Below are 24564 nucleotides of genomic sequence, written 5' to 3' on the forward strand. Positions count from 1 at the left end.
CACTTTTTTTCATTAATTAATTAGTTTTATAAGACAATCTCTTTTTTTTTTAATTCATGAAAAACGATAAATAAACTTCTTTATGTTTTTACTGTCATACTATAAAAATATTAAGTGTTACACCTTTGTTTGCATTTCCAAGCAATTAAAAGACACAAATATTAAATCCATTAATTTAAATAGGTACACACTAGTATAACAATATTAATAATTGTTTTAAAACAATTTTAAACCAATAGAAATATTTATTTTTTAAAAGGGGTGGTAAAAATGTGTACAAACCATTTAATGAAAATTAAGTGCTATAATTGAGATGATGCATATTGATTTATTGTATGATAACCTATTATTTCACTAAAGTCACTAATCAAGAAAAGAAAAATAATTTCACAATATATATCTATAGATCTTAAAATATGAAAAAAATTATTATTTCTTTGTTTATTCCCTTTTATATATGTTTATTTTTTGGTATAGATTTTTGCACACATTAAAAAAAATAATTAATAAGAATAGGAATAGCAAATAGCATTTGTTTTGTTCAAGTTATCTTCGTACATTTCGATATATACAAACTGCAAGTCATTTCCTTTCTTTTATCTACATCTTACTATCCTTGTATAAATAGATAATAGCAAAGAAAAGACATGTATGCAATACAGCTCTTAAAAAAACATATATAATAAAGGAAACATATGTTAATTAAATTATGCATTTTTTATTAAAAAACATATATTCTCATAATTATATGATAGCATTTATTATTTATTTTTGTGTGCATGAAATTTTTGTTTATTCTATGAAAAATGGAATAATTAAAATTTGACTGTTGTAAGAAAAAAATAAGCATAAGAAGTGTAAAGAAAAATATTTTATTCTTACATAATAATATAAATTTTTTCTATAAATATAAATAAAAAAGAGGAAAAATACTGTTTATTCTTCTATTTAGATTATAATTTAACATTTTCAAAAATTGTAAATATTTGTATATAGGTATATACGTGTATGTACAGATATTTGCACAGCAATTGGTCGTCTATTTTGTTTACTTTTTGAATTAGGCTTATACATTAGAAATAGACTTCACATTTCGCATGCGCATATACATATTTAATGTTAACAAATATTAATTGGTATATTGTTTAAATTTTTCATATTTAAATATGAGAATGATATTGAAGTAATATTATTATGGATGTGCATTTTGTATACTTCATGAATGCTTTTTATTATTTCATATTATTTTCAGAAAAAATATAGGAAAATTTTACATGAATATATATGCAATGATGTGCTTATATATGTATATGTATGATACATAAATAATCATTATAGATATACTATAGCATATAATTGTCGATAAAAATATAAATAATAATACAAATTTTTAACATTCTCTAAGGGTCTTCCGCTGTTGTAGCTTGGCTAGAACTAAATGATGGAAGTGGAAAAAACTCATTTAATAAATTATTTTTTGGAAATATGCCCAACGGTTTTAGATTGTTCTAGAAAAGAGTTACAAACTGTATTAGCTAAAAGAGAAGAAGAAAAGATACGAAAGTTTGTTGTGGATAAAAATGTAAATATAATTGTTATTGGAAAAGGGAAGCAAGAAAAAATAGATGAAGGGCACGATAATATAAAAAAATTAGAAAATGAAAGAGATGAAGAAAGAAATATAAACTTTGATAAAGAATCAAGTTATTCATTATTTGTAGAATTAAATATAAATTATAAATGTGTAACAAAAAGTATTGCAATTGCTTTTATGAAAAGAAATAAAGACACATTCTTGGGATTAAATGAAAAATTAAATAATGGAAATAAAATAAATTTGTCGAATGAATTACTGATGTTTGTATGTGGGTTAAATGATTGCAATACTCCATTAGATTTGGTTTATTTATATTTGTCCCAGGGTTTTAATACAATATTTGATGCCGCTTCATATGTAACTCATGGCAATGAGCATGATGAAATTTCGCAAAAAAAAAAATATTCTAAAAAAAGAGATGCGGAAAACGGTAACGTATATGATAGTAGAAGTGATGGTAGCATTAATGAAAATGGTGGAGCAAAATTGTCTTCGTCCTATGCAGGTTATGGGAATACAACATGTGGAACCTACGATGGAGAAAATAATAAAATATCAAATTTACTTATGACTAATGTAAGTAAAAAGTTAAATGAACTATTAATTTCGATGAAGAATGCACAAATTGATTTAAACATTCCAATAATAAATTTAAATGTTGATAAACGAATAAAAAAGTTAGTAGAAGAAAATCCTAATATTGACGATATTAAACAAGAGACAATAAAAAATTTATGTGAATCTCAAGGTTTTTTAAATCAACTACAAAAAGATGTAACAAAATGGGTAGAAGAAATTCAAAAAATAACTAGACTTAACGGCGATTTTAAAAGTGGTAGTGCTTTAGCAGAAATAAATTTTTGGATAGGCTATGAAAATGCATTACTGGAACTTGAAAATAGATTAAAAAGTCCTGAAGTAATATTAACACTACAAATACTAAAAAATGCTAAAAGATATTTTGCAACTATATCTTTTGATAGTGATATTCAATTAAAGCAATCTAAAGAATATGTATTAAATGTTAATATATTAATGAAAGACTTCCCAATAGATGATTTATTAGGAGCTCAAACTGTTCAACAAACTATGCAAGCAATACGGAATATATTTAATCATTTAAAAAAATTAAAAAATACAACAAAATATCCATTATCGAAATCATATAATTTTGTTGAAGCATTGTCTAGAGATTTAGGAAATACTATGAAGAAAATACTTTCTAATCAATCATTGCTTAGTATGGATTATCAAATATTCGATGTTCTTATATCTGGATGTATGGAAGTTTTCCAGTTATGGAATGAAGAGATAAGAGTCTTTAAAGACATGGTTCGAGAATTAATTAAAAAAAGAAGTTTTAATGAAAGAGCTCCAGCTAAAATGATATTTGAGCATGTAATATTACAAGAACGCTTAGATGATATACGAAATTTTCGAAAACAACATCAAAAATTTAAAACTGTAATTGCAAAAGTTTTTGGTAATGATAAAAATGTAGGCATAAATTTACAAAAAGATATAAATGCAGCATATAATGTATTACTTTCTCTTGATGCATTGGATTTATCTAAAAGTGGAAATGATTTATGGGAAAAAACAAAGTTAACCTATGAATCAAAAATGAATAAAGTTGAATCACAAATCACCTTTAAATTAAGGGATAAATTAGGAGGTGCTAAAACATCTAATGAAATGTTTAATGTATTTTCTAAATTTAATCCTTTATTTTTTCGACCTAAAATTAAAGGTGCTATCCAAGAATATCAAAATAGTTTAATACAGATAGTAGTAGAAGACATAAAAAAATTACAAATGATTTATATTAATGGTTATGTTAAAAGTTCTTCTGAAAAAGTATCAACTATACGTGATATCCCATTAGTCTCTGGGTCTATTATATGGTGTAAACAAATTGAAAAGAAATTAGAAGATTCATTTAAAAAAATCGAAAATGTTTTAGGTAGGGGATGGGAACAACATGCAGAAGGAAAAAATTTAAAGCAAAACATAGACAATTTTAAAAATTTATTAAATCAAAATAAAACATTTGAAAAATGGCTTAAAAGTATTAAAAATGGAGATAAATTTGATATATACGAAAAAATAATAAAAATAAAAAAATTAGGAATAAATAACTATGAAATATTAGCAAATTATGACCAACAACTTTTTAATCTATTTAAAGAAGTACGTTATTTACAATCTATAAATTTAAGAGTACCATATTCTATTAAAGTAAAAGCAGACGAAACAAAGTTGATATATCCATATGCGTTAGGCTTAGAAAAAACATTAAGAATATATATGAAGATTTGTTTATATCTTGAAAACGAAGGAAAGGACATACCGTTTAATGGTACTATTAGCATGTTAGTTGCTTCAGCGCATAATAGTGTACAGGAAAAAATAAAAGAAGGAATAAATTTACATTGGGATTCAGATATATTAGAAACGTATGTTAGAAAGTTGACGGAACATGTTAATATGCTTGAATCGATGGTTGATGAGGCAGTAAATAAAAATTCCTTTGTTCTAGATATTTTGGAAAAGATAAAAACATGTCAAATAAGTATTGATGGGGATAACGAGATTAAAAAGTATGTGGAATTAATACAGGAAAAGGCTGACGAACTTTATCTTCAGCATTATAAAAATGTACATATGTGGATCAACGAAATGAACAAAATTTTAGATGCCATTTTGGCGACACGACTGGAAGGCATCATAAAGAAATGGACTGAAGAGTTTGTGGGATGGACAGAAGAGTATATTAGTCATGAAGACACTGGAAATTTTAGCGGAGATGAATTTGGAAAGGATAGAAGTAGAGAGCAGAATCACGAAGGAAAAAAACGTATTGGGGAATGGAATACAAGGCGTCGAAATTCCGCGAAAAACCGATTCATTCTTCGATCAAGTGTTCACGAATTCAAAATAAGTAAACATAAGATATTTTTACACCCACCTACGGATTCCATGAGACAAATTTGGTTTTCGAAACTTTCAGAGGCTATAAATTTGATTTGTGGAATCACAAGGATTAAAAATATATACCAAAAAAAAGATAAATCTAGAGAAGTTATCGAGATAAAGAATAAAGATGGTGAGGTGATAAATAATGTTATGCTAGATAATACATATAAATATATAATATATTATGTAGACAAAAAAGTATATGATAATGCAATAAAATGTATTAATGATAGTGTTGAGAAGGCAAGAGAATATGAATCAATGTGGTTTCAATATAAAACTTTATTAAAAGTTGAAATAGGAGATATAATAACTAATTTTGGAGATGATATAGAAATATGGAAAACCTTTATGAACGAAATTAAAGAAAGAGAAGATAAATTTGATATTTTAGATACTGAAAAAAAAAATTTTGGTCCAATAGTAATAGATTATAGAATGCTTCAATCTAAGGTTAGCTCGAAATTTGAGATTTGGCAAAAGGAAATTGTTTCAGAATTTTCGAAAAAATTGTTAGAAAAAATATTAGCATTTAAAGAAGATGTCGAAAAATGTTTACATGATTTACGAGAGCAATCCGAATTAAAATCTGAATCTGAAATAACAGCAATGCATATATTGTCTATGCGTCCCAAAGATATAATTACAATAATGAACGACTATGATATGGATGTACTATCTAGAATATGCAGCAGCATCCATGATTTTGTAGAAAAAATTAATGAAATTAATAAAAAGGAACAGGAATGGGATAGTAAATGTGATATATTAAAAAAGAGTGAATTAATGTTAGAAAAACAGAAATATTTTTTCCCTAAAAATTGGCTATTTATAGATAGTGTTATAGGTACGGTAGAAACAGTTAAGCAAGTATTGGCATATCAAATAAATTTAGTAAAAGAATATTTTCCATATATACAAAGTCTAGTGATAGAGTTTGATTCTAAAGTTCAAAATAACATAAAGGAATTATATGAGCAATGGAATAGCAGTAAGCTAGCTGATGGAAATACAAATAGTGTAAAGGTGTTACAAATAATTAAAACCTTTGAAAGTAAAATTAATATTATCAGTCAAGATTACCAAGTGTCGGAAAGACTAAGAAAACTGATGAAAATATCGGTAGATGAAGAATCAGAGGGCAATTTTCATATTTCCCCGAAAATGCTACAAGAAGAAATAACTTGCATAAAAACAATATGGGATGAACTAAAAATAATTTATTCTAGTATATCTGATTTAAAAAAGATATTATGGATAAATGCAGATTTGAAAAATGTGAAAAATTTGCTAAACAATTTGTTAGGAAGTATAAAAAAAATACCAGCAAAATATAGACAATATGAAATATTTGATAAGGTAAAAGATGAAATTCAAGAATATTTAAAAACGTATATAATATTGTATGATTTAAAATCCGAATCATTAAAAGAAAGACATTGGAAATTAATTCTTCAAAAATTGGAACTAAAGATACATTACAATAAATTGAGTCTCGGAAATTTATGGTCTAGTAATCTATGCTACCACGAAAATGCAATCAGAGATATTTTAAACCAATCGCAAGGGGAAATGGTTTTAGATGAATTTTTAAGAGGATTAAAGGATACTTGGACAGAATATGAATTAGAATTAGTACAATATCAAAATAGGTGCAAATTAATAAAAGGATGGAATGATATATTATCTAACATTGATGATCATTTAAATGCTATACAATCTATGAAAATATCTTCTTACGTTAAAATATTTGAAGAAGAAACATTAAATTGGGATGATAAATTAAATAGATTGCGTAATTTATTAGAAGTTTGGATGAACGTTCAAAGAAAGTGGGTTTATTTAGAAGGGGTGTTAAAAAGTTCAACTGATATTAAACTTTTATTACCACAAGAATATAACAGATTTAAAATCATAGACGCTGATTTTATAAATATTATGAAAAAAACTTCAGAAAATCCGAAACTTTTGGAGTTATTTCAAATAAATGGATTTCAAAAACAGTTGGATCGATTATCTGATTCGTTGTCAAAAATTCAAAAAGCTTTAGGTGAGTATTTAGAAAAACAAAGAAACCAATTTCCGAGATTCTATTTTGTTGGCGATGAAGATTTGCTAGAAATGATTGGAAATTCGAAAGATGCAAAAATTATACAAAGAAATATTAATAAAATGTTTGCTGGAATTAGTTCATTTATTTTGAAAGAGAATACTAGTGATTCCATATTAGGAATGTGCTCACGAGAAGGGGAAGAAGTTTTTTTTAAAGAGCCTATACACATAAGTACTTATAAAACGCTAAAGGAATGGCTAATGGTGTTAGAAACGCGTATGAAAACAACTTTGGAGAACTATTTAGATTTAGCAGCTATTGAGTTTATGCAAATGGATATATTACAATGTACAAAGGATTTATCGAACAGACAGATCATAGATTGGTGTTGCAAATACCCTAACCAGATAATTCTTCTTTGTTTGCAAATAATGTGGACATATAATATTGAACATGATATGGAATTATCCATGGAAAAGTCAGAGATGGCTTCCCAAACGATAGGTGAAAAAAGTGCCACTTCTGAGAAATGTTTAAACTCTCAATGTAACAACTTTCTTACTAGCGAAGGCGTGTGTAGAAGCCTACTTAAATATCTCTCCGAAATTGTAGTAAAGCAAACAAACAATACAACTAGACAAAAAATTGTCCAAATGATAACAGAATTGGTTCATCAAAGAGATGTTATTCGAATCCTTATAGAGAAAGATATAAAAAATGTGAACGATTTTACTTGGCTACAATATATGAGATTTTATTGGGATAAAGATAAAAGGAATAAAAATGTGAATTTGATTATAAAAATGGCAGATGCATCATTTGAATATGGGTATGAATATTTAGGAATGTGCGAAAAATTAGTTCAGACAAAATTAACAGATTCATGCTTTTTAACACTAACCCAAGCATTAAAAATGAAATTAGGAGGTAACCCATTTGGGCCTGCTGGCACTGGAAAAACAGAAAGTGTGAAAGCGTTAGGGGCACAATTAGGGCGATACGTATTAGTGTTTAATTGTGATGAGTCATTTGATTTTACTGCAATGGGAAGAATATTTGTTGGATTATGCCAAGTGGGAGCATGGGGATGTTTTGATGAATTTAATAGACTAGAAGAAAGAATATTATCAGCTGTATCAGAACAAATATTAACAATACAAACAAGCTTATCACAAAGAAAAAAAGAAGTTGAAATTTTAAATAAAAAGGTCGAATTAAATAAAAATGTTGGTATATTTGTTACTATGAATCCTGGATATGCTGGTAGATCAAATTTACCTGATAATTTAAAACAGTTATTTAGAAGTTTTGCTATGATAGAACCTAACAAAGAATTAATAGTACAAGTTACATTATTTTCTCAAGGATTTATTAGTGCTGAATATTTGTCTAGTAAAATTGTTTCGCTCTTTGATCTGTGTTCAGAGCAGCTATCGAAGCAACCACATTATGACTTTGGTTTGAGATCTTTGAAGAATGTACTTAATTCTGCTGGTAATTTGAAGCGACTTGCTTTGCAAGAAAAATGGAAAGAAGATATTATGAAGAAGGAAGATAGCGGAGTTGATGGCGATAATGACATTAGCATGCCTGGTAAAAACTCTGATGAAGTGGAGAATGTAAAGAAAACAGCTGAGATGGAGCAAGCATTGCTACTCAAATCGGTATGTGATACAGTATACCCAAAACTAGTTTCAAGTGACATAGTGTTAATAAAAAGCTTGTTGAATGGAGTATTTCCAAATGCAAATATATCATTATTTGAGGATAAAGATTTAATAAATGAAATAAAAAGAATTTGTAAATTAAAATATTATATGCCTGAAGAAAAATGGATAACCAAAATATGCCAAATCAATCAAATAATGAAGCTGCAACACGGTATTATGTTAGTTGGTGGAGTAGGTACTGGTAAAAGTAGTGCCTGGAAAATACTTTTAGATGCATTAGAAGCGATAGATAATATAAAAGGTATGAGTTATATCATAGATGCAAAATCATTAGATAAAGAAGAAATATATGGAAAATTAGACAATATTAATTTAGAATGGACTGATGGTGTATTTACATGTATATTAAGAAAAATAATATATAACTATACACAAACAAATAATAATATAACAAAACGGCATTGGATTATATTTGATGGGGATGTAGATCCTGAATGGGCTGAAAATTTAAATAGTGTTTTAGATGATAATAAATTATTAACACTACCTAATGGGGAGCGTTTACCTATACCTGAAAGTGTTAAGATTCTGTTTGAAGTAGATACATTAAAGCATGCTACTTTAGCTACTGTTAGTCGATGCGGTATGATATGGTTTTCCAGAGATATTTTACCACCTATTGTTTTGTTTAAACACAGGTTAAACAAATTAAAATATGGTAATACTGATTATCCTAGGAAAATAGATATATTAAAATCATTATTTGTATCTAATAGTAATAATGAAGCAGCAGGAGGAGCAATAATGAATGGCGACGGAGGTAAGAAAGGGTTTAGCGATTTTGTTACAGCAGTGGACAATTCAAATGATTATGAAAATAGCGAAATAAGTGATGCTATCAGTGGATCTATTCCTGCTAAAAATATTATGGCCCCATATAATTCAATAGCTTTGAATGAGAATATAATGGGCAATATAATGCGAAGAAATTCGCAAGTTTTTTACGATAAAAGTGATGAAAATATAGATGTATGCAAATTAAAAACAATAGAATATAGATCTATAGAACTAATTAGCGAATATTTTGAAGAAAACGGATTTGTGCAACAATGCTTAGTTGGGGCTGCAAATTTTGAGCATGTGATGGATTATGAATATATAAGAGTGATTGAAAGTACGTGTTTATTAATACAAAAAGGGATAGACAATTTAATTACGAAATATGGTAAATTTAATAATTCTGTATCAGATAGTGATATAGAAAAATATATGTCAAAATGGCTAGTAGTTAGTTTAATATGGGGTATTGGGGGATCATTAAATCTAGAATCCAGAGAAAAATTTTCTAAATATGTGGAATCAATTTGTTCGAGTTCATTGTTACCCTCCGATTTGTCGAAAAGAGGAGAAGATTCATATAATATTGATTATGATGGTGCTTCGGTATCACCATCTCATTTGCTTAATCCATCAAATTTGTCGAACACAAATAGAACAGTGTTAGATTATGAACCTAGTGTTGAGGATGGAGAATGGCACAATTGGAAAGAGCGTGTCGAAATAACAGATGTAGATAGAACTGAAATATCAGATGCAACGCTTATCATTGAAACTATGGACACAATAAGGCATGCAACAATTTTAGAAGGATGGCTAAATTTAAAGAAACCATTTATTTTATGTGGGCCACCCGGTTCTGGAAAAACAATGACCTTAACATCTGTTTTGAAAAAATCAACAGAATTTGATATTGCTGCATTAAATTTTTCATCTGGATCATTACCAAATTTATTATTACAAACATTTGACCATTATTGTGAATATGTTAAAACAACCAGTGAATTAGTTTTAAGGCCAATACAACCAGGAAAATGGTTAATAATATTTGCTGATGAAATCAATTTACCTACCCCAGACAAATATGATACCCAAAGGATTATTATGTTCATGAGGCAAATATACGAATCCCAAGGTTTCTGGAAATATGACTCTAACAATAATCAATGGAATTGGGTAAAAATAGAACGAATAACATTTGCAGGCGCTTGTAATCCCCCAACAGATGCGGGAAGAAACCCATTAAGTAATCGATTTTTAAGACATACTTCAATATTATATGTTGATTTTCCTGGTTATGAATCATTAAAGCAGATATATGGTACGTTTAATAGGGCTATACTTCGCAAGTTTCCTGAAAGTTTACACATGGCAGATAACTTAACATTAGCAATGGTAGATTTTTATGCAAAATTTTCAGAAACATTTACTGTTGATATGGAACCTCATTATATTTACAGCCCTAGAGAATTGACAAGATGGAAATTAAGTATATATAATACATTGGAAAATTTCGAAAAAATAGAAAATAGAGAATTAGTTAGATTATGCATATATGAAGGTTTACGAATATTTCAAGATAGATTAATATATAAAAAAGAAAAGAAAGAAACTGATAAAATAATAAATGAGATATTTAAGTATAGTTTTCCTGATGTGAAAGATGAAGATTTGGAAAGACCCATAATATTTAGCTCATACATAGAAAATAAGTATATAGAAATAAATAAAAATATATTAAAAGAGTTAATATTAGCTAAATTAAAAATATTTGGAGAAGAAGAAGTAAATGTCCAATTGGTTTTATTTGATGAGGTATTGGATCATATCACTAGAATTGATCGAGTGTTAAAATTGCCATTTGGCCATCTATTATTGGTTGGTGCATCTGGAGTAGGAAAAACAATTTTGTCAAGATTTGTTTCATGGATGAATGGATTATCTGTTTTTCAAATAAGGACAGGTAGAAATTATTCAACCGAATTATTTGAAGTAGATTTACGAAATGTTATGAAAAGAGCGGGAATAAAGGAAGAAAAAATAACATTCATATTTGATGAATCAAATGTATTAGGACCTGCCTTTTTAGAACGAATGAATGCATTGCTAGCTAGTGGAGAGGTTCCAGGATTGTTTGAAGGAGACAATTATAAAGCATTAATAAACGAATGCAAGGGTCAATATGGAACGAATGCTGGTTTAGATGAATCAGATATATTTAAAAAGTTTACTAAGCAAGTTCAGAAAAATTTACATATAGTTTTTACTATGAATCCAGCAAATCCCGATTTTGCAAATCGCCAGTCAACATCCCCAGCACTATTTAACAGATGTGTTATAGATTGGTTTGGAGATTGGTCTTATAAGGCATTATTGCAAGTTGCGAGTGAATTTATTTTTAGTTTGAATCTTCCGGATAACAACTTTCACATGGATGATATAAATAGCAAATCCATTGAAGAAAAAAGTAAACTGGATTTCAAAGACAAGAAATATTACTTCTTGTCAAAAGCGATTGTAGAAATTCATAATTCAGTGGTGCATATTAATCAGGTTTTAATGAAGAAGGGAAGCAAATATAACTATATGACTCCTAGAGATTTTCTTGACTTTATAAAACACTTTTTAAAAATAATAGATGAAAAAAGGGAAGAAATATCCGCACAAAAGAAACACTTAAACGCAGGTTTAAAAAAATTAAAAGATACAGAAGTACAGGTAGCCGAATTAAGAAACTCATTAGCAAATAAAAAAAAAACACTTGCTGAAAAGGACATTGAGGCCGAAGAAAAAATGAAACTGATGATTGAGCAGCAAGCGGAAACCGAAGATAAGAAAAAAAAGGCAGAAATATTAGCCAAGAAATTAGATGAACAATTTATTATAATAGAACAAAGAAAAGAAATTGTAAGAAAAGAATTGAGTGAAGTTGAACCTAAATTTAGAGAAGCTGAAGACGCAGTAAAAAATATACCGAAGAAAATTTTTGATGAATTAAGGGCTATGGCAAATCCACCAATATTAGTTCGAAATGCTATAGAAGCTGTTGCTATATTGATTATGAATGAAGGTGACAAAAACGTTACATGGGAAGATGCTAGGAAAATAATGAAAGGACAAGATTTTATAAATAAAGTTTTATACTTAGACAAAAAAACAGTAAAAGCTCAAACAAGTGCACAAATAAAAAAAAAAATTAATAGCCCAGATTGGGATGTTGATAGAATTAACAAAGCATCTCGAGCTGCGGGACCATTGGCAAAATGGGTAGAATCTGTGATCACATTTCTTACAATATTAGAAACAATACAACCATTAGAAAATGAGATAGAAAAATTGCAAGAAGAAACAAGAATAGCAGAAAATCAATATAATGAACAAAAAGAAATAATTTCTGCATTAGAAAAAATATTAGTTCAGTATAAAAATGACTATGCACAATTAATTAGCCAGGTCCAAAGTATTAAGCAAGAAATGGAAATCGTTGAAAAAAAAATTGTAAGATCTATAAATTTAATAGAAAATTTAAAATCAGAAAAGGAAAGATGGTCAGAAACGTTTATAAGTTTGGAAGAAGCTTCCGAAACATTCATTGGAAACTGTCTTATATCTGCTGCGTTTTGTGCATATATTGGTTTTTTTGAGCATTATGAAAGACAAAAATTAAAAAAGCATTGGGGTGAAATTATTAAAATCCATCATATAAAATATCGATATGATTTGTCTTTTATTGAATTTTTATCTAAACCTTCAGAAAGACTACAATGGATAGCAAATAAACTACCAAGTGATGACTTGTCCATTGAAAATGCAATAATAATAAGCAACTATATTAGGTATCCATTAATTATTGATCCATCTGATCAAGCATCTACATTTTTACTTAACCAATATGCTGATAAAAAAATAGTAAAAACGTCGTTTTCAGATAAAAATTTTTTAAAAAATTTAGAAAGTGCAATACGATTCGGATCTACCATATTACTTTATGACGTCGAAAAAATAGATGCAATATTAAATTCTGTTTTGAATCAAGAAACACACAAACAAGGAGGAAGGTTATTAATAGTTATAGGTGATTCAGAAATAGATTTCTCCCCCAATTTTAATTTATTTTTAACTTCCAGAGATGCTAATTTGCAATTTACGCCGGATATTTGTAGTCGTGTAACCTTTTGTAATTTTACCTTGACTCCTTCTTCTCTTCAAAATCAGTGCTTAAATATGATACTGAAAAATGAAAGACCAGATATAGATAAAAAAAGGCGTGATATATTAAAATTGCAAGGTGAATATAAAGTTAAAATCAGAGAATTAGAAGAATCCTTATTATTAGAACTATCTAGTCTCGAAGGAAATATTTTAGATGATGATAATGTTATAACTACAATGGAAAAGTTAAAAATACAAGCTTCTGAGGCATCTAAAGAAGTAAATATAGCAGAAGAAGTTATGATTGAAATAGAAAATGTTAGTAATATGTATCTATTTTTGGCAGAAGGTTGTTCAAAGATATATTTTATTTTACAATATTTATGTAATATTAACTTTTTATATCAATATGATTTGAACTTTTTTTTTAATATAATGAAAGATATGTTACTTGATTACGAATATTTATCCAAAATTAAAAAAACTGATTATGGAGAAAGAATAAAATGTTTAGAGTATTTATTATTTAATTTGACTTACAATCGTGTTGCTAGAGGATTGTTGCAAGAAGATCGATACGTGTTTGCACTTCATCTGTGCTATGTAAAAAGCATAATAAATCCTAAATCATGTTGCATTGATAGAGTATATTTACACCTTCTTCTGAAGGATAGTTATGTGTATGAAGAATCAACTACGATGATGGACATTTCACAGACAGAAGAAGCGGCAAATTATCAAAAGACTTCGAACGAAATTGGGCGCGAGCTTTTACCAGAATATAATGATGAACAAATAAGAAACTTAAACAATTTAATAAAGCATAAGTTGTTTTATTACCTTAAAGATTTGATAGAAAATAACAGAGAAGGGTGGGCAAGTTTATTGCATAGTGATGAGCCTGAATATGTAGTATCATCGCTTATAATACAAAATAAAAATATAAAAAGAAAAAATAGCAGTGCAACGCATCTTAATTCAGTTGAAGAATCCGAGGGTGTCATAGAAGGAGGAGAAATAAATCAAGAAAACCCCATTTCACAATGCTTAAAAGAGGCAATAATTATTAAGGCTGTGAGAGCGGACAAGCTAGATAGGTGCTTTAACAAGCTGATAAATATAATTTTAGGAAAGGAATTTTTGTGGCTACCTGAATTGTCTACAAATGAGTTTGAAAAATATGTAAAGGAGAATGCTTTGGGGAATACACCTATAGTTTTGATAAGCTCCCCTGGCTTTGATCCAAGTAATAAGGTACACCAATTAAGTGAGCATTGTAAAGTTTCATTATCTTCTATTGCAATGGGATCTGAAGAGGGGTATATATCAGCTGAAAAAGTAATAGCCTCAGCTCAAAAATATGGTGGATGGGTTCTATTAAAAAATATTCATTTATCACATAAATGGCTATATCAATTAGAAAAAAATATGCATAGAGCTACTAGCAATGCTGATTTCCGTCTATTTTTAACTATGGAAATAAATCCCAAAATTCCTCCTAATTTATTACGTATGTCATTAACATTTATGTTTGAACCCCCTGTAGGTATTAAATCTTCAATTTTAAGAACATTTTCATTATTTTTAGAAAATAAATGTATTAATGATCCAAAAATAGCACGTTTGAGATTATATTTTATTGTTTCTGTATTACATGCAATAATATTAGAAAGAAGGAGATATACACCTATTGGGTGGACAAAAAAATACGAATTTAGTGACGCTGATTTAACATGTGCCTTAGCTGTAATAGATAATTGGGTTGATAGGTCAGTTGTAAAAATAGGAAATAATATAAGTGAGCATATTGATCCTTGCAATATTCCATGGGATGCTATAAAAAAAATATTAAATGAAACAGTATATGGTGGTAGATTAGATAATATTGTGGATTCTAAAATTTTAGATACTTTTATTGAGCATTTAATGCATTCTAATTCTTTTGAAACTGATTTTAATTTAAATATATCTCATAGTTTATCTAGTAAAGATTTTTTAAAATCCCCTGATTTGTTTAGAAATATACAAGATTATATTAAATGGACAAATAATATGATTAACACAGATATTCCTGCATGGCTAGGATTCGGGCAACATGCTGAGGGTTTATTAACTACTAGAACAAATTTTAGCATCATAAATAAATGGAATATTTTATATAGCAAAAGCTGTTCTGATATGCAAGAGTTGTTGCCGTATAGTCAGGATGAAATTAAATTGGAAGATCAAATTGATGAAATGGATGAAACGGAAAATGCAGACACCCCAGAATATGATACTAAGATTCGTCATATGCGTACAAAGAAACAAAATGAAAGCACTATTTTTATTGATAAAATTTTAGAAAGTTTACCTGAATATATTCCTGATTTAGAAAAAAGTGATGAAAATGTAGGGAATGCTGTCTTCCGATGCTTTGAAAGAGAAAATCAATTATTTAATAACTTATTAAAAGATATAAAAACAAATTTAATACAATTAAAAAGTGTTTTAGAAGAAAAAATAAAATATACAAATAAATTAAGAGCATTAGCTAAGGATATAAATTCATTGAATGTTCCATCCGGCTGGTTACTTCAAACAAATACAAGTATAAACATGAACTTGACCATTTGGCTAAGAGATATTATAAAACGTTTATATCAAATTATTGTTATAACAGTTGAACTTAATAAAAGTTCCGAAGACGAAAAAGGTGCTGCAAAAAGCAATAGTGAAAAATATGGTGAAAATAACTATTCGCATGGGATGGAAAAGCAAACCACACTAAATCGAGGAAGCGCTAAAAAAACAAAACACGAAGACGATGAAAATATAGATAAATTTGTAAAAAGAAATAACAATGTTATATTGTCTCATTTTAGTGCTAGTAAAAAGCTATCCATTAATTTTATATGGCTAGGTGGCATATTTTATCCCCGTGCTTTTATTACTGCAACTAGACAAATGTGTGCACACAAATATAAAAAATCGCTAAATGATCTAGAACTATCTATAACAGTTGACGAAAAGAATGAAGAAAAGTTAATGGAAGCTTTCCATTTTACTATTATTTGTTTGTCCATTGAAGGGGCCCAATGGAGCGACAACGACAGGGTAAGAAACTTTTGCATTCACAAAAAATATAAAATTTACATATATATATAGGAGAGTGCTAAACATTTTTTATATCTGTTTATATTTATATATTTTTACTGTTTTTTCGATATTTGTGCAGTGCCTAATATTATGTGATGAACTGTCCATTGATCTACCCCCAGTAACATTAACTTGGGAAACGAAGGATAGCGTGAACAAAAGAATTAACGAAAGGCCAAACTATTATTATATGGATTTGCCAATTTATTTAGATAAATCAAGAAACTCCCTTATTGGATTTTGGAAGTTTCCAGTCTCAAAAGAAGTTTCTGAGGAACATTGGTATCAAAGGGGTGTAGGAATATTTTTATCAAAATCTTATTAAAATATTGCATTTAAATTTTTTATTTTTGATATATTTGGTAAAACACAAAAAAAATTAAATTATAAGTTAATATTTATGCATATTGTATTTATATATAAAAACATGCACAAATTAAGAAATTTGTTGCCAACCATTAAAATAACTAATACATATTGATAATTTTACAAATATGTGATAAAATTTAAATAAGAATGAAAAATATTTTTTGAATATGGAATTTTAAAGTACATTTATAGAAATGTTTATAATATGTATATGTGTGCGTACGTTATTATGTGTATATATTCTCTCAAACTTCATGATTAATTTAGAATTAGTACTTAAATTTTAGAGTAATAATTTTCTTTTTCATCGGAATAAATAATATAATTTAATGTCGATAAAGTGTAATCATTTTTTTTGATAATATGGTTTGTTCCAGTTATATATTTCATCGTCTGTAAACATGTCTGGCTCTTTTTTTTTAAAAAAGAAATTATTTCTTTTGGGGTTGTTGTATTCGCTAATAAGTATCCAAAAGAATCCCAGAGCAAATCCTTTGAGAAACGAAACGAAGAGTAAAAAAATATGTGTGTATAAATATATAGAAAGAAATATTTTTGCATATTTCAAAGGAATGCATGGCTATTTTATGCATTTGCTTATGTAAGATGTAATGAGAATCATATTCATCCCAATTCGAGTAAAAAAAAAATTGTATAAAAACAAAACATGGAGAATAAAAAAAAAATGAATGAATAAGTAACAATTTATCAATACCGGAAAACCATACGCTAATTTTGAATGCCGGGCTCCCTCGAAGCAATGCAGTTCGTTTAAAGTTTTTTATCTCTTTTTCAAATTTCACTCTTAAATTATTCATGAGTAAATGGTAGATTAAGGATTTTGTATTATAAAATTAAAATATATAAAAGAGTATTTGATAAGGAAATATGTACATTTTCATGCGTACATATATACATGCGATGTAATAGAACAAATTATAAAAAGATAAAACATCAAAGATAATACATATATTTTCCCAAATATATATAGTTAATTAAGTATAGTTTAATCCATTTGTATTAAAAAATATTTTTTTAATACATATATAGAGATGTTTGTTAATCCACCTATTTATTTATATCAGTGCGTGAATATGTGGAATGAATTAGCAATAATATGCAGAAGAAAAAAAAATTTTTTTAAGGAGAACTTTCAATAATTGAATAGAGAAATTTTATGAAATATGACAGAAATATATAATAATGTAAATTGATTTCTCTTCCTTTAACTTCCTTTTTTGTAGTAGACTAAAATATTATTCTGACGAAATGGAGATGATCAGACTTTGCTATTAAAATATATATTCCCACATATAATACATGTATAATTATCAGTATGCGTGGGCAAATTTCGTTGTTCCTTTCTGTTTAAAAGATACCTTCAAAACTACGAAAGATAGTTACGAAGTTGTTCTGAAGTGAAATATTATAAAATAATGTTTTTTAAGAGCAATGCAGTTAAATTATGTTTATCAAATGGAATAAATAAGTTTTCGGGATGTTATAGGAAAATACAATTTTCGATTTTATTGCGCTATAGTTCTTCTTATTTACTGGAGGAAAATGTTGGGATCAATAATTTTATGAGTGATTTACTTGAAATAAATAAAAACAAGTGCAATCGTAATTTAGCTATACAACAGAAGGAGCACAATTTTATACCCAAAGAAGAGTTGCGATGCATTTTTAAATACAAATGTGAAGATTTTCATGTATACGAAATTGATAAAAATAAAAAAATTTTAGATATAGAATATATCAAAAAATTTTGTTATGAAGAAAATGAAGCGAAGTATTCCAATGACTTATTTGAGTCAGAAATAGGAGATACCTCTAACAAGTTCGTGGGTATAAATAAGCGTAACTTGAAAGAAAAAAAACATGGAAATGCAGTAGAACAAATAGATGCACAAAATGAGGAGAGAAGCAATGCAGAAAATTCGGAAACCGAAGAATGGGTTCATTTTGTGCTATATAAAGTTAATAAAGACACACAAGAGGCAATAAGAGAAATAAGTAAAATGTCCGATATCGAAATTAAGGATTTTCATTATTCTGGATTTAAAGATAAAAGGAGTGTATCTACTCAAATAATATCAACAAATGTGCATAATTTAAAAAAAATTCTTGATATTAAAAATTATTATTTTAATAAAAAGATAAAAACTTTACTAATTTGTAAAATTGAAAAGTGTAAAAAAAAAATAGAATTGGGTGAACATAATGGTAATCGTTTTATAGTGGTACTAAGAAATATACAAAATTATGAAGACTATTTAAAAAATCGATTAAATAATATTAAAAAAAAAGGATTTATTAATTATTTTGGTATGCAACGATTTGGAGTATATAGTAATACTTTCAATAAAGGGAAAGCTTTAATATCTCGAAATTATAAAGATTATATAAAGCATGTACTTGACCCATGCATTTTTGAGAAAAAATTATTTTATGGGAATGTAGTAAAGGATAATATAACGATATATTTAAAAAATGCTTGTGATATATATCATAAAAAGGGTGCTATTTTTGCCTATAAGTATTTCACATCCAAGGCGAAAAAATTGTTTGATGGGGATCTTGCTAATGATAATTGTGTAGCTGATTACAATAACAAACTGAAAATAGGAAATAAATCTATGAAAAAATCTCTTTATTCCTTCATGACAAACTCTGAATATGAGGCATTTATGCTTTTAAGGAATTTATATATATATGAAAATAATAAAAGACAAAAACAAAGGAAGAAAAAAATTACCGAAAATATAGAAAAATATGATCAAAATGAAGGAGAAAATGAAATGGATAAACATAAGTTGGAAGAAAAACATAATTTTTATGAAAACGAACAAACATGCGTTAAAGGTATTAGCATGGAAACACGAAGATTCCATATGCATTCATATAGTGCAAAAATATTTAATATGATAACCTCATATAGATTACAAAATTTTGGTTTAAATTTAGGTTACGGTGATTATTTTTATAGTAAAGAAATATGTTCAGAAAAAAGTGAAGTAAAGAATCAACATAATTATATCAGTGTTATATATAATCCTAATAATGCAAAAGACGTTAATATATATAATGTTGTGTTGCCAGTTTTAGGATGTATGCCCAATAGATTATCTTATTTAACAGTTTTTAAAAAACTATACAGAGAATATGCTGGAAAAAATGTGAGATTATCATTTTTAGAAATATTACTTTATTTAATGTATACTTTATATACTGATAATTTATTTAACGCTCAGAGGGATATAGTGATTGACAAATATTTTAGTTATCTAATACAAGATTGTCAAAGTGGGGATAGCGCTGTTCGTGATGCTATTAAATTGTGGGGAGAACGTATTTTAAGAAATTCGATATCAATAAAAGAAACCCTCTATATAATAAAAGAATTTAATTCCTACATAAATTCTTTTGAATATGAATACGGAATGACATGTGTATTTAGAAATATACTTGTGTTGCCAAAAAATTTATATTTTTGTTTTTGTGAATATAATGAACCTAAAGTTAAGTTTATTTCCGATTTGTACAAAATGAATTCAGGAAAACATAGCATATCGAATAAATATTTGGAAAATAAGAGTATAGATATATACGACAATGAAAAAGGAGAAGCTTATTTAAACAGTGAAAACAGCATACACTGTTTTGATCATAAGAAAGGAAATTATATTGAAGAAAAAAATAATCGAATGCAAAAAGAAAAAACTATAATTTACAATCACAATGCTTTAGTACTAAGTTTTAATTTGAGTTCATCCTCATATGCTACAATGTTAATAAGGGAATTGTATGGAAAAAGAAATGAACTTTTAGTGCATAATTTGATTAAAAATTGTCAGCATTACGATAACATGGTGAAGCAGTTAAAGGAATCATTACAATGAACTAAATAAAGCTATTATAAAATGGTAATAAGTAATTATGTTGGGAAAATGGTGATAGTGTTATTCGTGTTATTCGAATTACTGCTCTTTAATTTGGTAATTTTTATTTTTTTGACCCCAAAACGGGAATATTATATATTTGAAATAATTTTCCATAAAGTGTGCATAAAGAGATAAGTGGCGAAATTCACGAAACCTACTATATGCATATATAAATGAACATTATATTGAATACGGTTTTGAAAAAAAACTGAGAAAACAACTTAAAATTTATTAAATTTGTTATTATATTATTTATTTCTAAAAGTTCTATAACATAAAAATATGTGAAGAAAATGATACTAAATATGTAAATAGACACTTCTTCACACTATAATGATAAACATGCATGCGATAAAAAAAGTAACACTAAAAAATTGTGAATATGGCATATCCTTTGCCAACTTTGGCACATATATGAATGTAGTATTAAATGTAATACATGAAATTCAATTAAAAGAAAAATATTTACGTATATGTGCATATCCATATATACATGCAGGATGCGTAGCATTAGCCTAATTGTGCATCTCACATAAAATCTATGAATATGTCCCTGAAGCAATCGGTAAACTGATCTACCATATCGGCGTTATCAGACTGCGACTTTAATACCCAATTAATGGAATATTCTATCTTGTTAAAAATAAATTCAATGAATACATAATGTTTTGTGTAAAATTGTGAATACATATAAAACTTAAGGCATTGATCGATTTCACCAGATGCCAAAATAATTATGTTATATCTCGATATTAATTCATCTAACGATTCTAATTGTAAATTGTAATAATTTTTTCTTAAAAATAATTTTTCATTATTCTGTTCTGGTAATAAATTCCATTGTTCTTGGTATTCTTCTGGTGTTATATTTTCTGCATATATTAAAATTTCTTTTAATTTTTCAAAATTATCTGAATCAATCATATCTAGCAGTTCAAGCGAAGGTCTTTTTTCTTCGGAAATGGTATCATTGTTGGTGGGGGTACGCATTTTAGAGCTGTTCCGGTTCTTATATTGGGAATTAAATGTGTTTTTATTGTCATTTTTTGTATTGGGACTATGATTATTTTTTTTAATAGCACTAGGTGAATTATCTAAAGGGTACATACTTTCGCCATGCCCTTTATAATTGTGAATATTATTTCGATGGCTATCAACATTTTCATCAGCGCTGATGTCGTTTCCAACTGTCCCTACATCATCATTTATATTGATCAGGTTGGTGTTCTGGTTATTATCAAGATGTGAAGCAGCATCATCACTGACGCTATGAGAAATTTGGGGGTGATCAACGTGATCATATTGCTCGTTATAGTTATTAATTTCCCTATTATTGTATAACTTGTTATGGCTATGTTCCTTATTTGCATCACAAGCTTCACCAGCGTCGCTACCACTATCATTATATGTATTGGTGCCATGAGTATTTTCTTCAGGGTCATACACAGCACTAAAACATATTTTTGAATATTGAATATGCTTGTTTGTAGGATATTTATATAGTATTGATAAGGTATTAAACTCATTATATAATTTATCTAATAATGTATTTTCATTAGATTCACAAAAGTTAGTTACCAAATTTTTTTTAGCTGCAATAATATTAAATGCTTCTTCATAATTATAATATAAAAGTTTATAATAGAAAAAAAGTTTATCAGTAAGTTCGGGATATTTATAATTATTTAATATATTTTGAAATAAAGATACTAAAATAATTTTCATTTCAGATGGTCTTCTATATAAAACTTTTAGGCAAGCCGTTAGCAATTCTAACATAAATATATATGAGCAATCAGTTAGATTTACATATTCTTCTAAAATGTATGGTGCATTTTCTATATATTCACAATATTCTCCTATTATCCATATATAAGAAATTATTCCTACATCATCAATTAATTTGTTGTCATGCTTTATTACTTCTTCTATTATTACCTTTGTATATTCATCATATTTTCTTAATATATTTCCCAGCATTTTTATAGTGGCTCCACATATATGTGGTGATTTCATTGGTAAAAAGGAGCATAATGCAAGATCTACAACTCTAGAAATCGATTTAGGTATTTTCAAAGCAATACACCCAATTGAATAAATAGATTTCTGTGCTATGTCAACATTGGAATCGGATATATACTCGCTTAATTCGTTTGTTATGAAAGAAACATTATTCTAAAAGTACAGAAAAATAAAAAAATATATAATGATAATAACAACAATAGTAATAATAACATGAATCATAAACGAAAGGAGGAAATAAAACCATCCCTTCGAAGCATTAGAAATAACATATACATAAGATTATGGATATGAAACATTAACAACTGAGGCATTTCTACTAATGTGTATCTTACCTTGGAGGAAATTGCAACAAGGATATCTAACTTGATGTCCTTTATATAGGTGGGGTCGTTGTATCGAAAAAAAAAGTGCTTATAGTCATAATCAAAGATGTCGTATTTTAATTTATTAGACTCATGCAATAATATATACGAATGCAATAAAATAATATATGATATTTCATAAGAGGATGTTGTAATTAATGTAAGTAAAGGCTCTTTCATTCTATTAAAAATTTTAATTTGCAAATCAGTATCATTAGCTGATAAATTAAGAAAACACTTTAAACACGCTAAAAATACGGTTGTTGAATAATCTCTTATATGATTTTCTAATATGTTCATAATATCAAACATTTCATCTTCATCTTCTGGTATATATGTGCTAACAATATTTAATATTACACATTTTCCCCATTCATTAAAGGTTGATATTTTATTTAACATATTAAATATAATTTCTTTATTTACTTTTAATCCACCTTCATCTGCTAATATTTCATTTAATGCGTGGACTGAATTAATTATGCATTGAGAATCTTTATCAAGTAATTTATTCTTTAATATTTTTATAACATCATTTTTTATATTTATTTGTGGATTCATTTTAATTAGTTTTATACAACTTATAATTGCTATTCTTCGGACATAAGAATTTTTATCGTTTAACCCGTTAAATAATGGCCCTTCGATGTATTCGAATAAATTATTAATTCTTAAATTGCAAAAACTTCGTAGTGCTAACCCTCTTATTATAGGATCGTCATCTTTGCTATCCTTCTGTAATGTGTTGATTGTGAGCAATGATAATTCGGAGTTTGTTTCTGTTGTTGCAAAGTGGAAAAACATAGAAAATAATAGATATAAATGACTAAAGAAAAAACAAATAGGAAGCTAAAAGGGCATAAACAAAAATAGTGCAAAGATAAAAATCTAAGCCAAATTATAATCTAAATTGTGATATAATGGTGGCAAAAAAAATGCGCATGGTCATAGTGAATAAATGTCTTACCTGCATAGTTGTTCAAATATAAATATATCATTTTTTTTTGTATTATATCATTTGTACTAGACATCATAATAATTTCAGGAAATAATTTGGATACATCGATACCTAATGTCATATATGCTATGACCTTTTTTAAAACCTCTCTCTTTTTTTCGTCATCTTTTTCTTGAGGCAATTTTCTTAAAGCTTCTTTTAGATTATTAATCTCGCTCTAAAATGGGAACAAAACAAATAATCATAATATGTAATACAAGCTTTGTAATGCATTTTATATATAATATGAAAACTCAAATAAATATATAAATGCAAAAATACATTTATGGTAATGACTTGGTGCATGCTTGTATTCACATTTTACGCATATATATTTTTCTTTTTAGCATTCTACAAAATATTTTGGAATTTGTTTTTTTTTTCTTATTTACTTGGCCAGGAGACATATCAAAGGAGTTTTAAGCATCAAATGAAGGAGTGTAG

General features: G+C 27.3%; 4 protein-coding genes across 4 annotated transcripts; 2 read left to right on the forward strand and 2 right to left on the reverse strand.

Moving 5' to 3' along the window:
* Positions 1 to 1441: 1441 nt before the first annotated feature.
* On the forward strand, positions 1442 to 16748 carry PCHAS_0212400 (dynein heavy chain, putative; the record flags this gene model as incomplete). Its single annotated transcript, XM_016799137.1, has 2 exons — positions 1442 to 16381; positions 16503 to 16748. The coding sequence occupies 2 exons, from the start codon at positions 1442 to 1444 to the stop codon at positions 16746 to 16748; spliced, it is 15186 nt and encodes a 5061-aa protein (XP_016653113.1).
* Positions 16749 to 17138: 390 nt separating this feature from the next.
* On the reverse strand, positions 17139 to 17610 carry PCHAS_0212500 (conserved protein, unknown function; the record flags this gene model as incomplete). The annotated part of the gene is made up of 2 exons (XM_016799143.1): positions 17139 to 17284; positions 17508 to 17610. 2 exons carry the CDS (start codon positions 17608 to 17610, stop codon positions 17139 to 17141), a joined length of 249 nt encoding a protein of 82 aa, XP_016653114.1.
* Positions 17611 to 18228: 618 nt separating this feature from the next.
* On the forward strand, positions 18229 to 20694 carry PCHAS_0212600 (tRNA pseudouridine synthase D, putative; the record flags this gene model as incomplete). Its single annotated transcript, XM_016799149.1, has 1 exon — positions 18229 to 20694. One exon carries the CDS (start codon positions 18229 to 18231, stop codon positions 20692 to 20694), a length of 2466 nt encoding a protein of 821 aa, XP_016653115.1.
* Positions 20695 to 21264: 570 nt separating this feature from the next.
* On the reverse strand, positions 21265 to 24527 carry PCHAS_0212700 (AP-4 complex subunit beta, putative; the record flags this gene model as incomplete). The annotated part of the gene is made up of 4 exons (XM_016799155.1): positions 21265 to 22911; positions 23094 to 23902; positions 24091 to 24298; positions 24513 to 24527. 4 exons carry the CDS (start codon positions 24525 to 24527, stop codon positions 21265 to 21267), a joined length of 2679 nt encoding a protein of 892 aa, XP_016653116.1.
* Positions 24528 to 24564: the final 37 nt, after the last annotated feature.

The sequence above is a fragment of the Plasmodium chabaudi genome, assembly GCF_900002335.3.
Source record: "Plasmodium chabaudi chabaudi strain AS genome assembly, chromosome: 2".
NCBI classification, from domain to species: domain Eukaryota; phylum Apicomplexa; class Aconoidasida; order Haemosporida; family Plasmodiidae; genus Plasmodium; species Plasmodium chabaudi.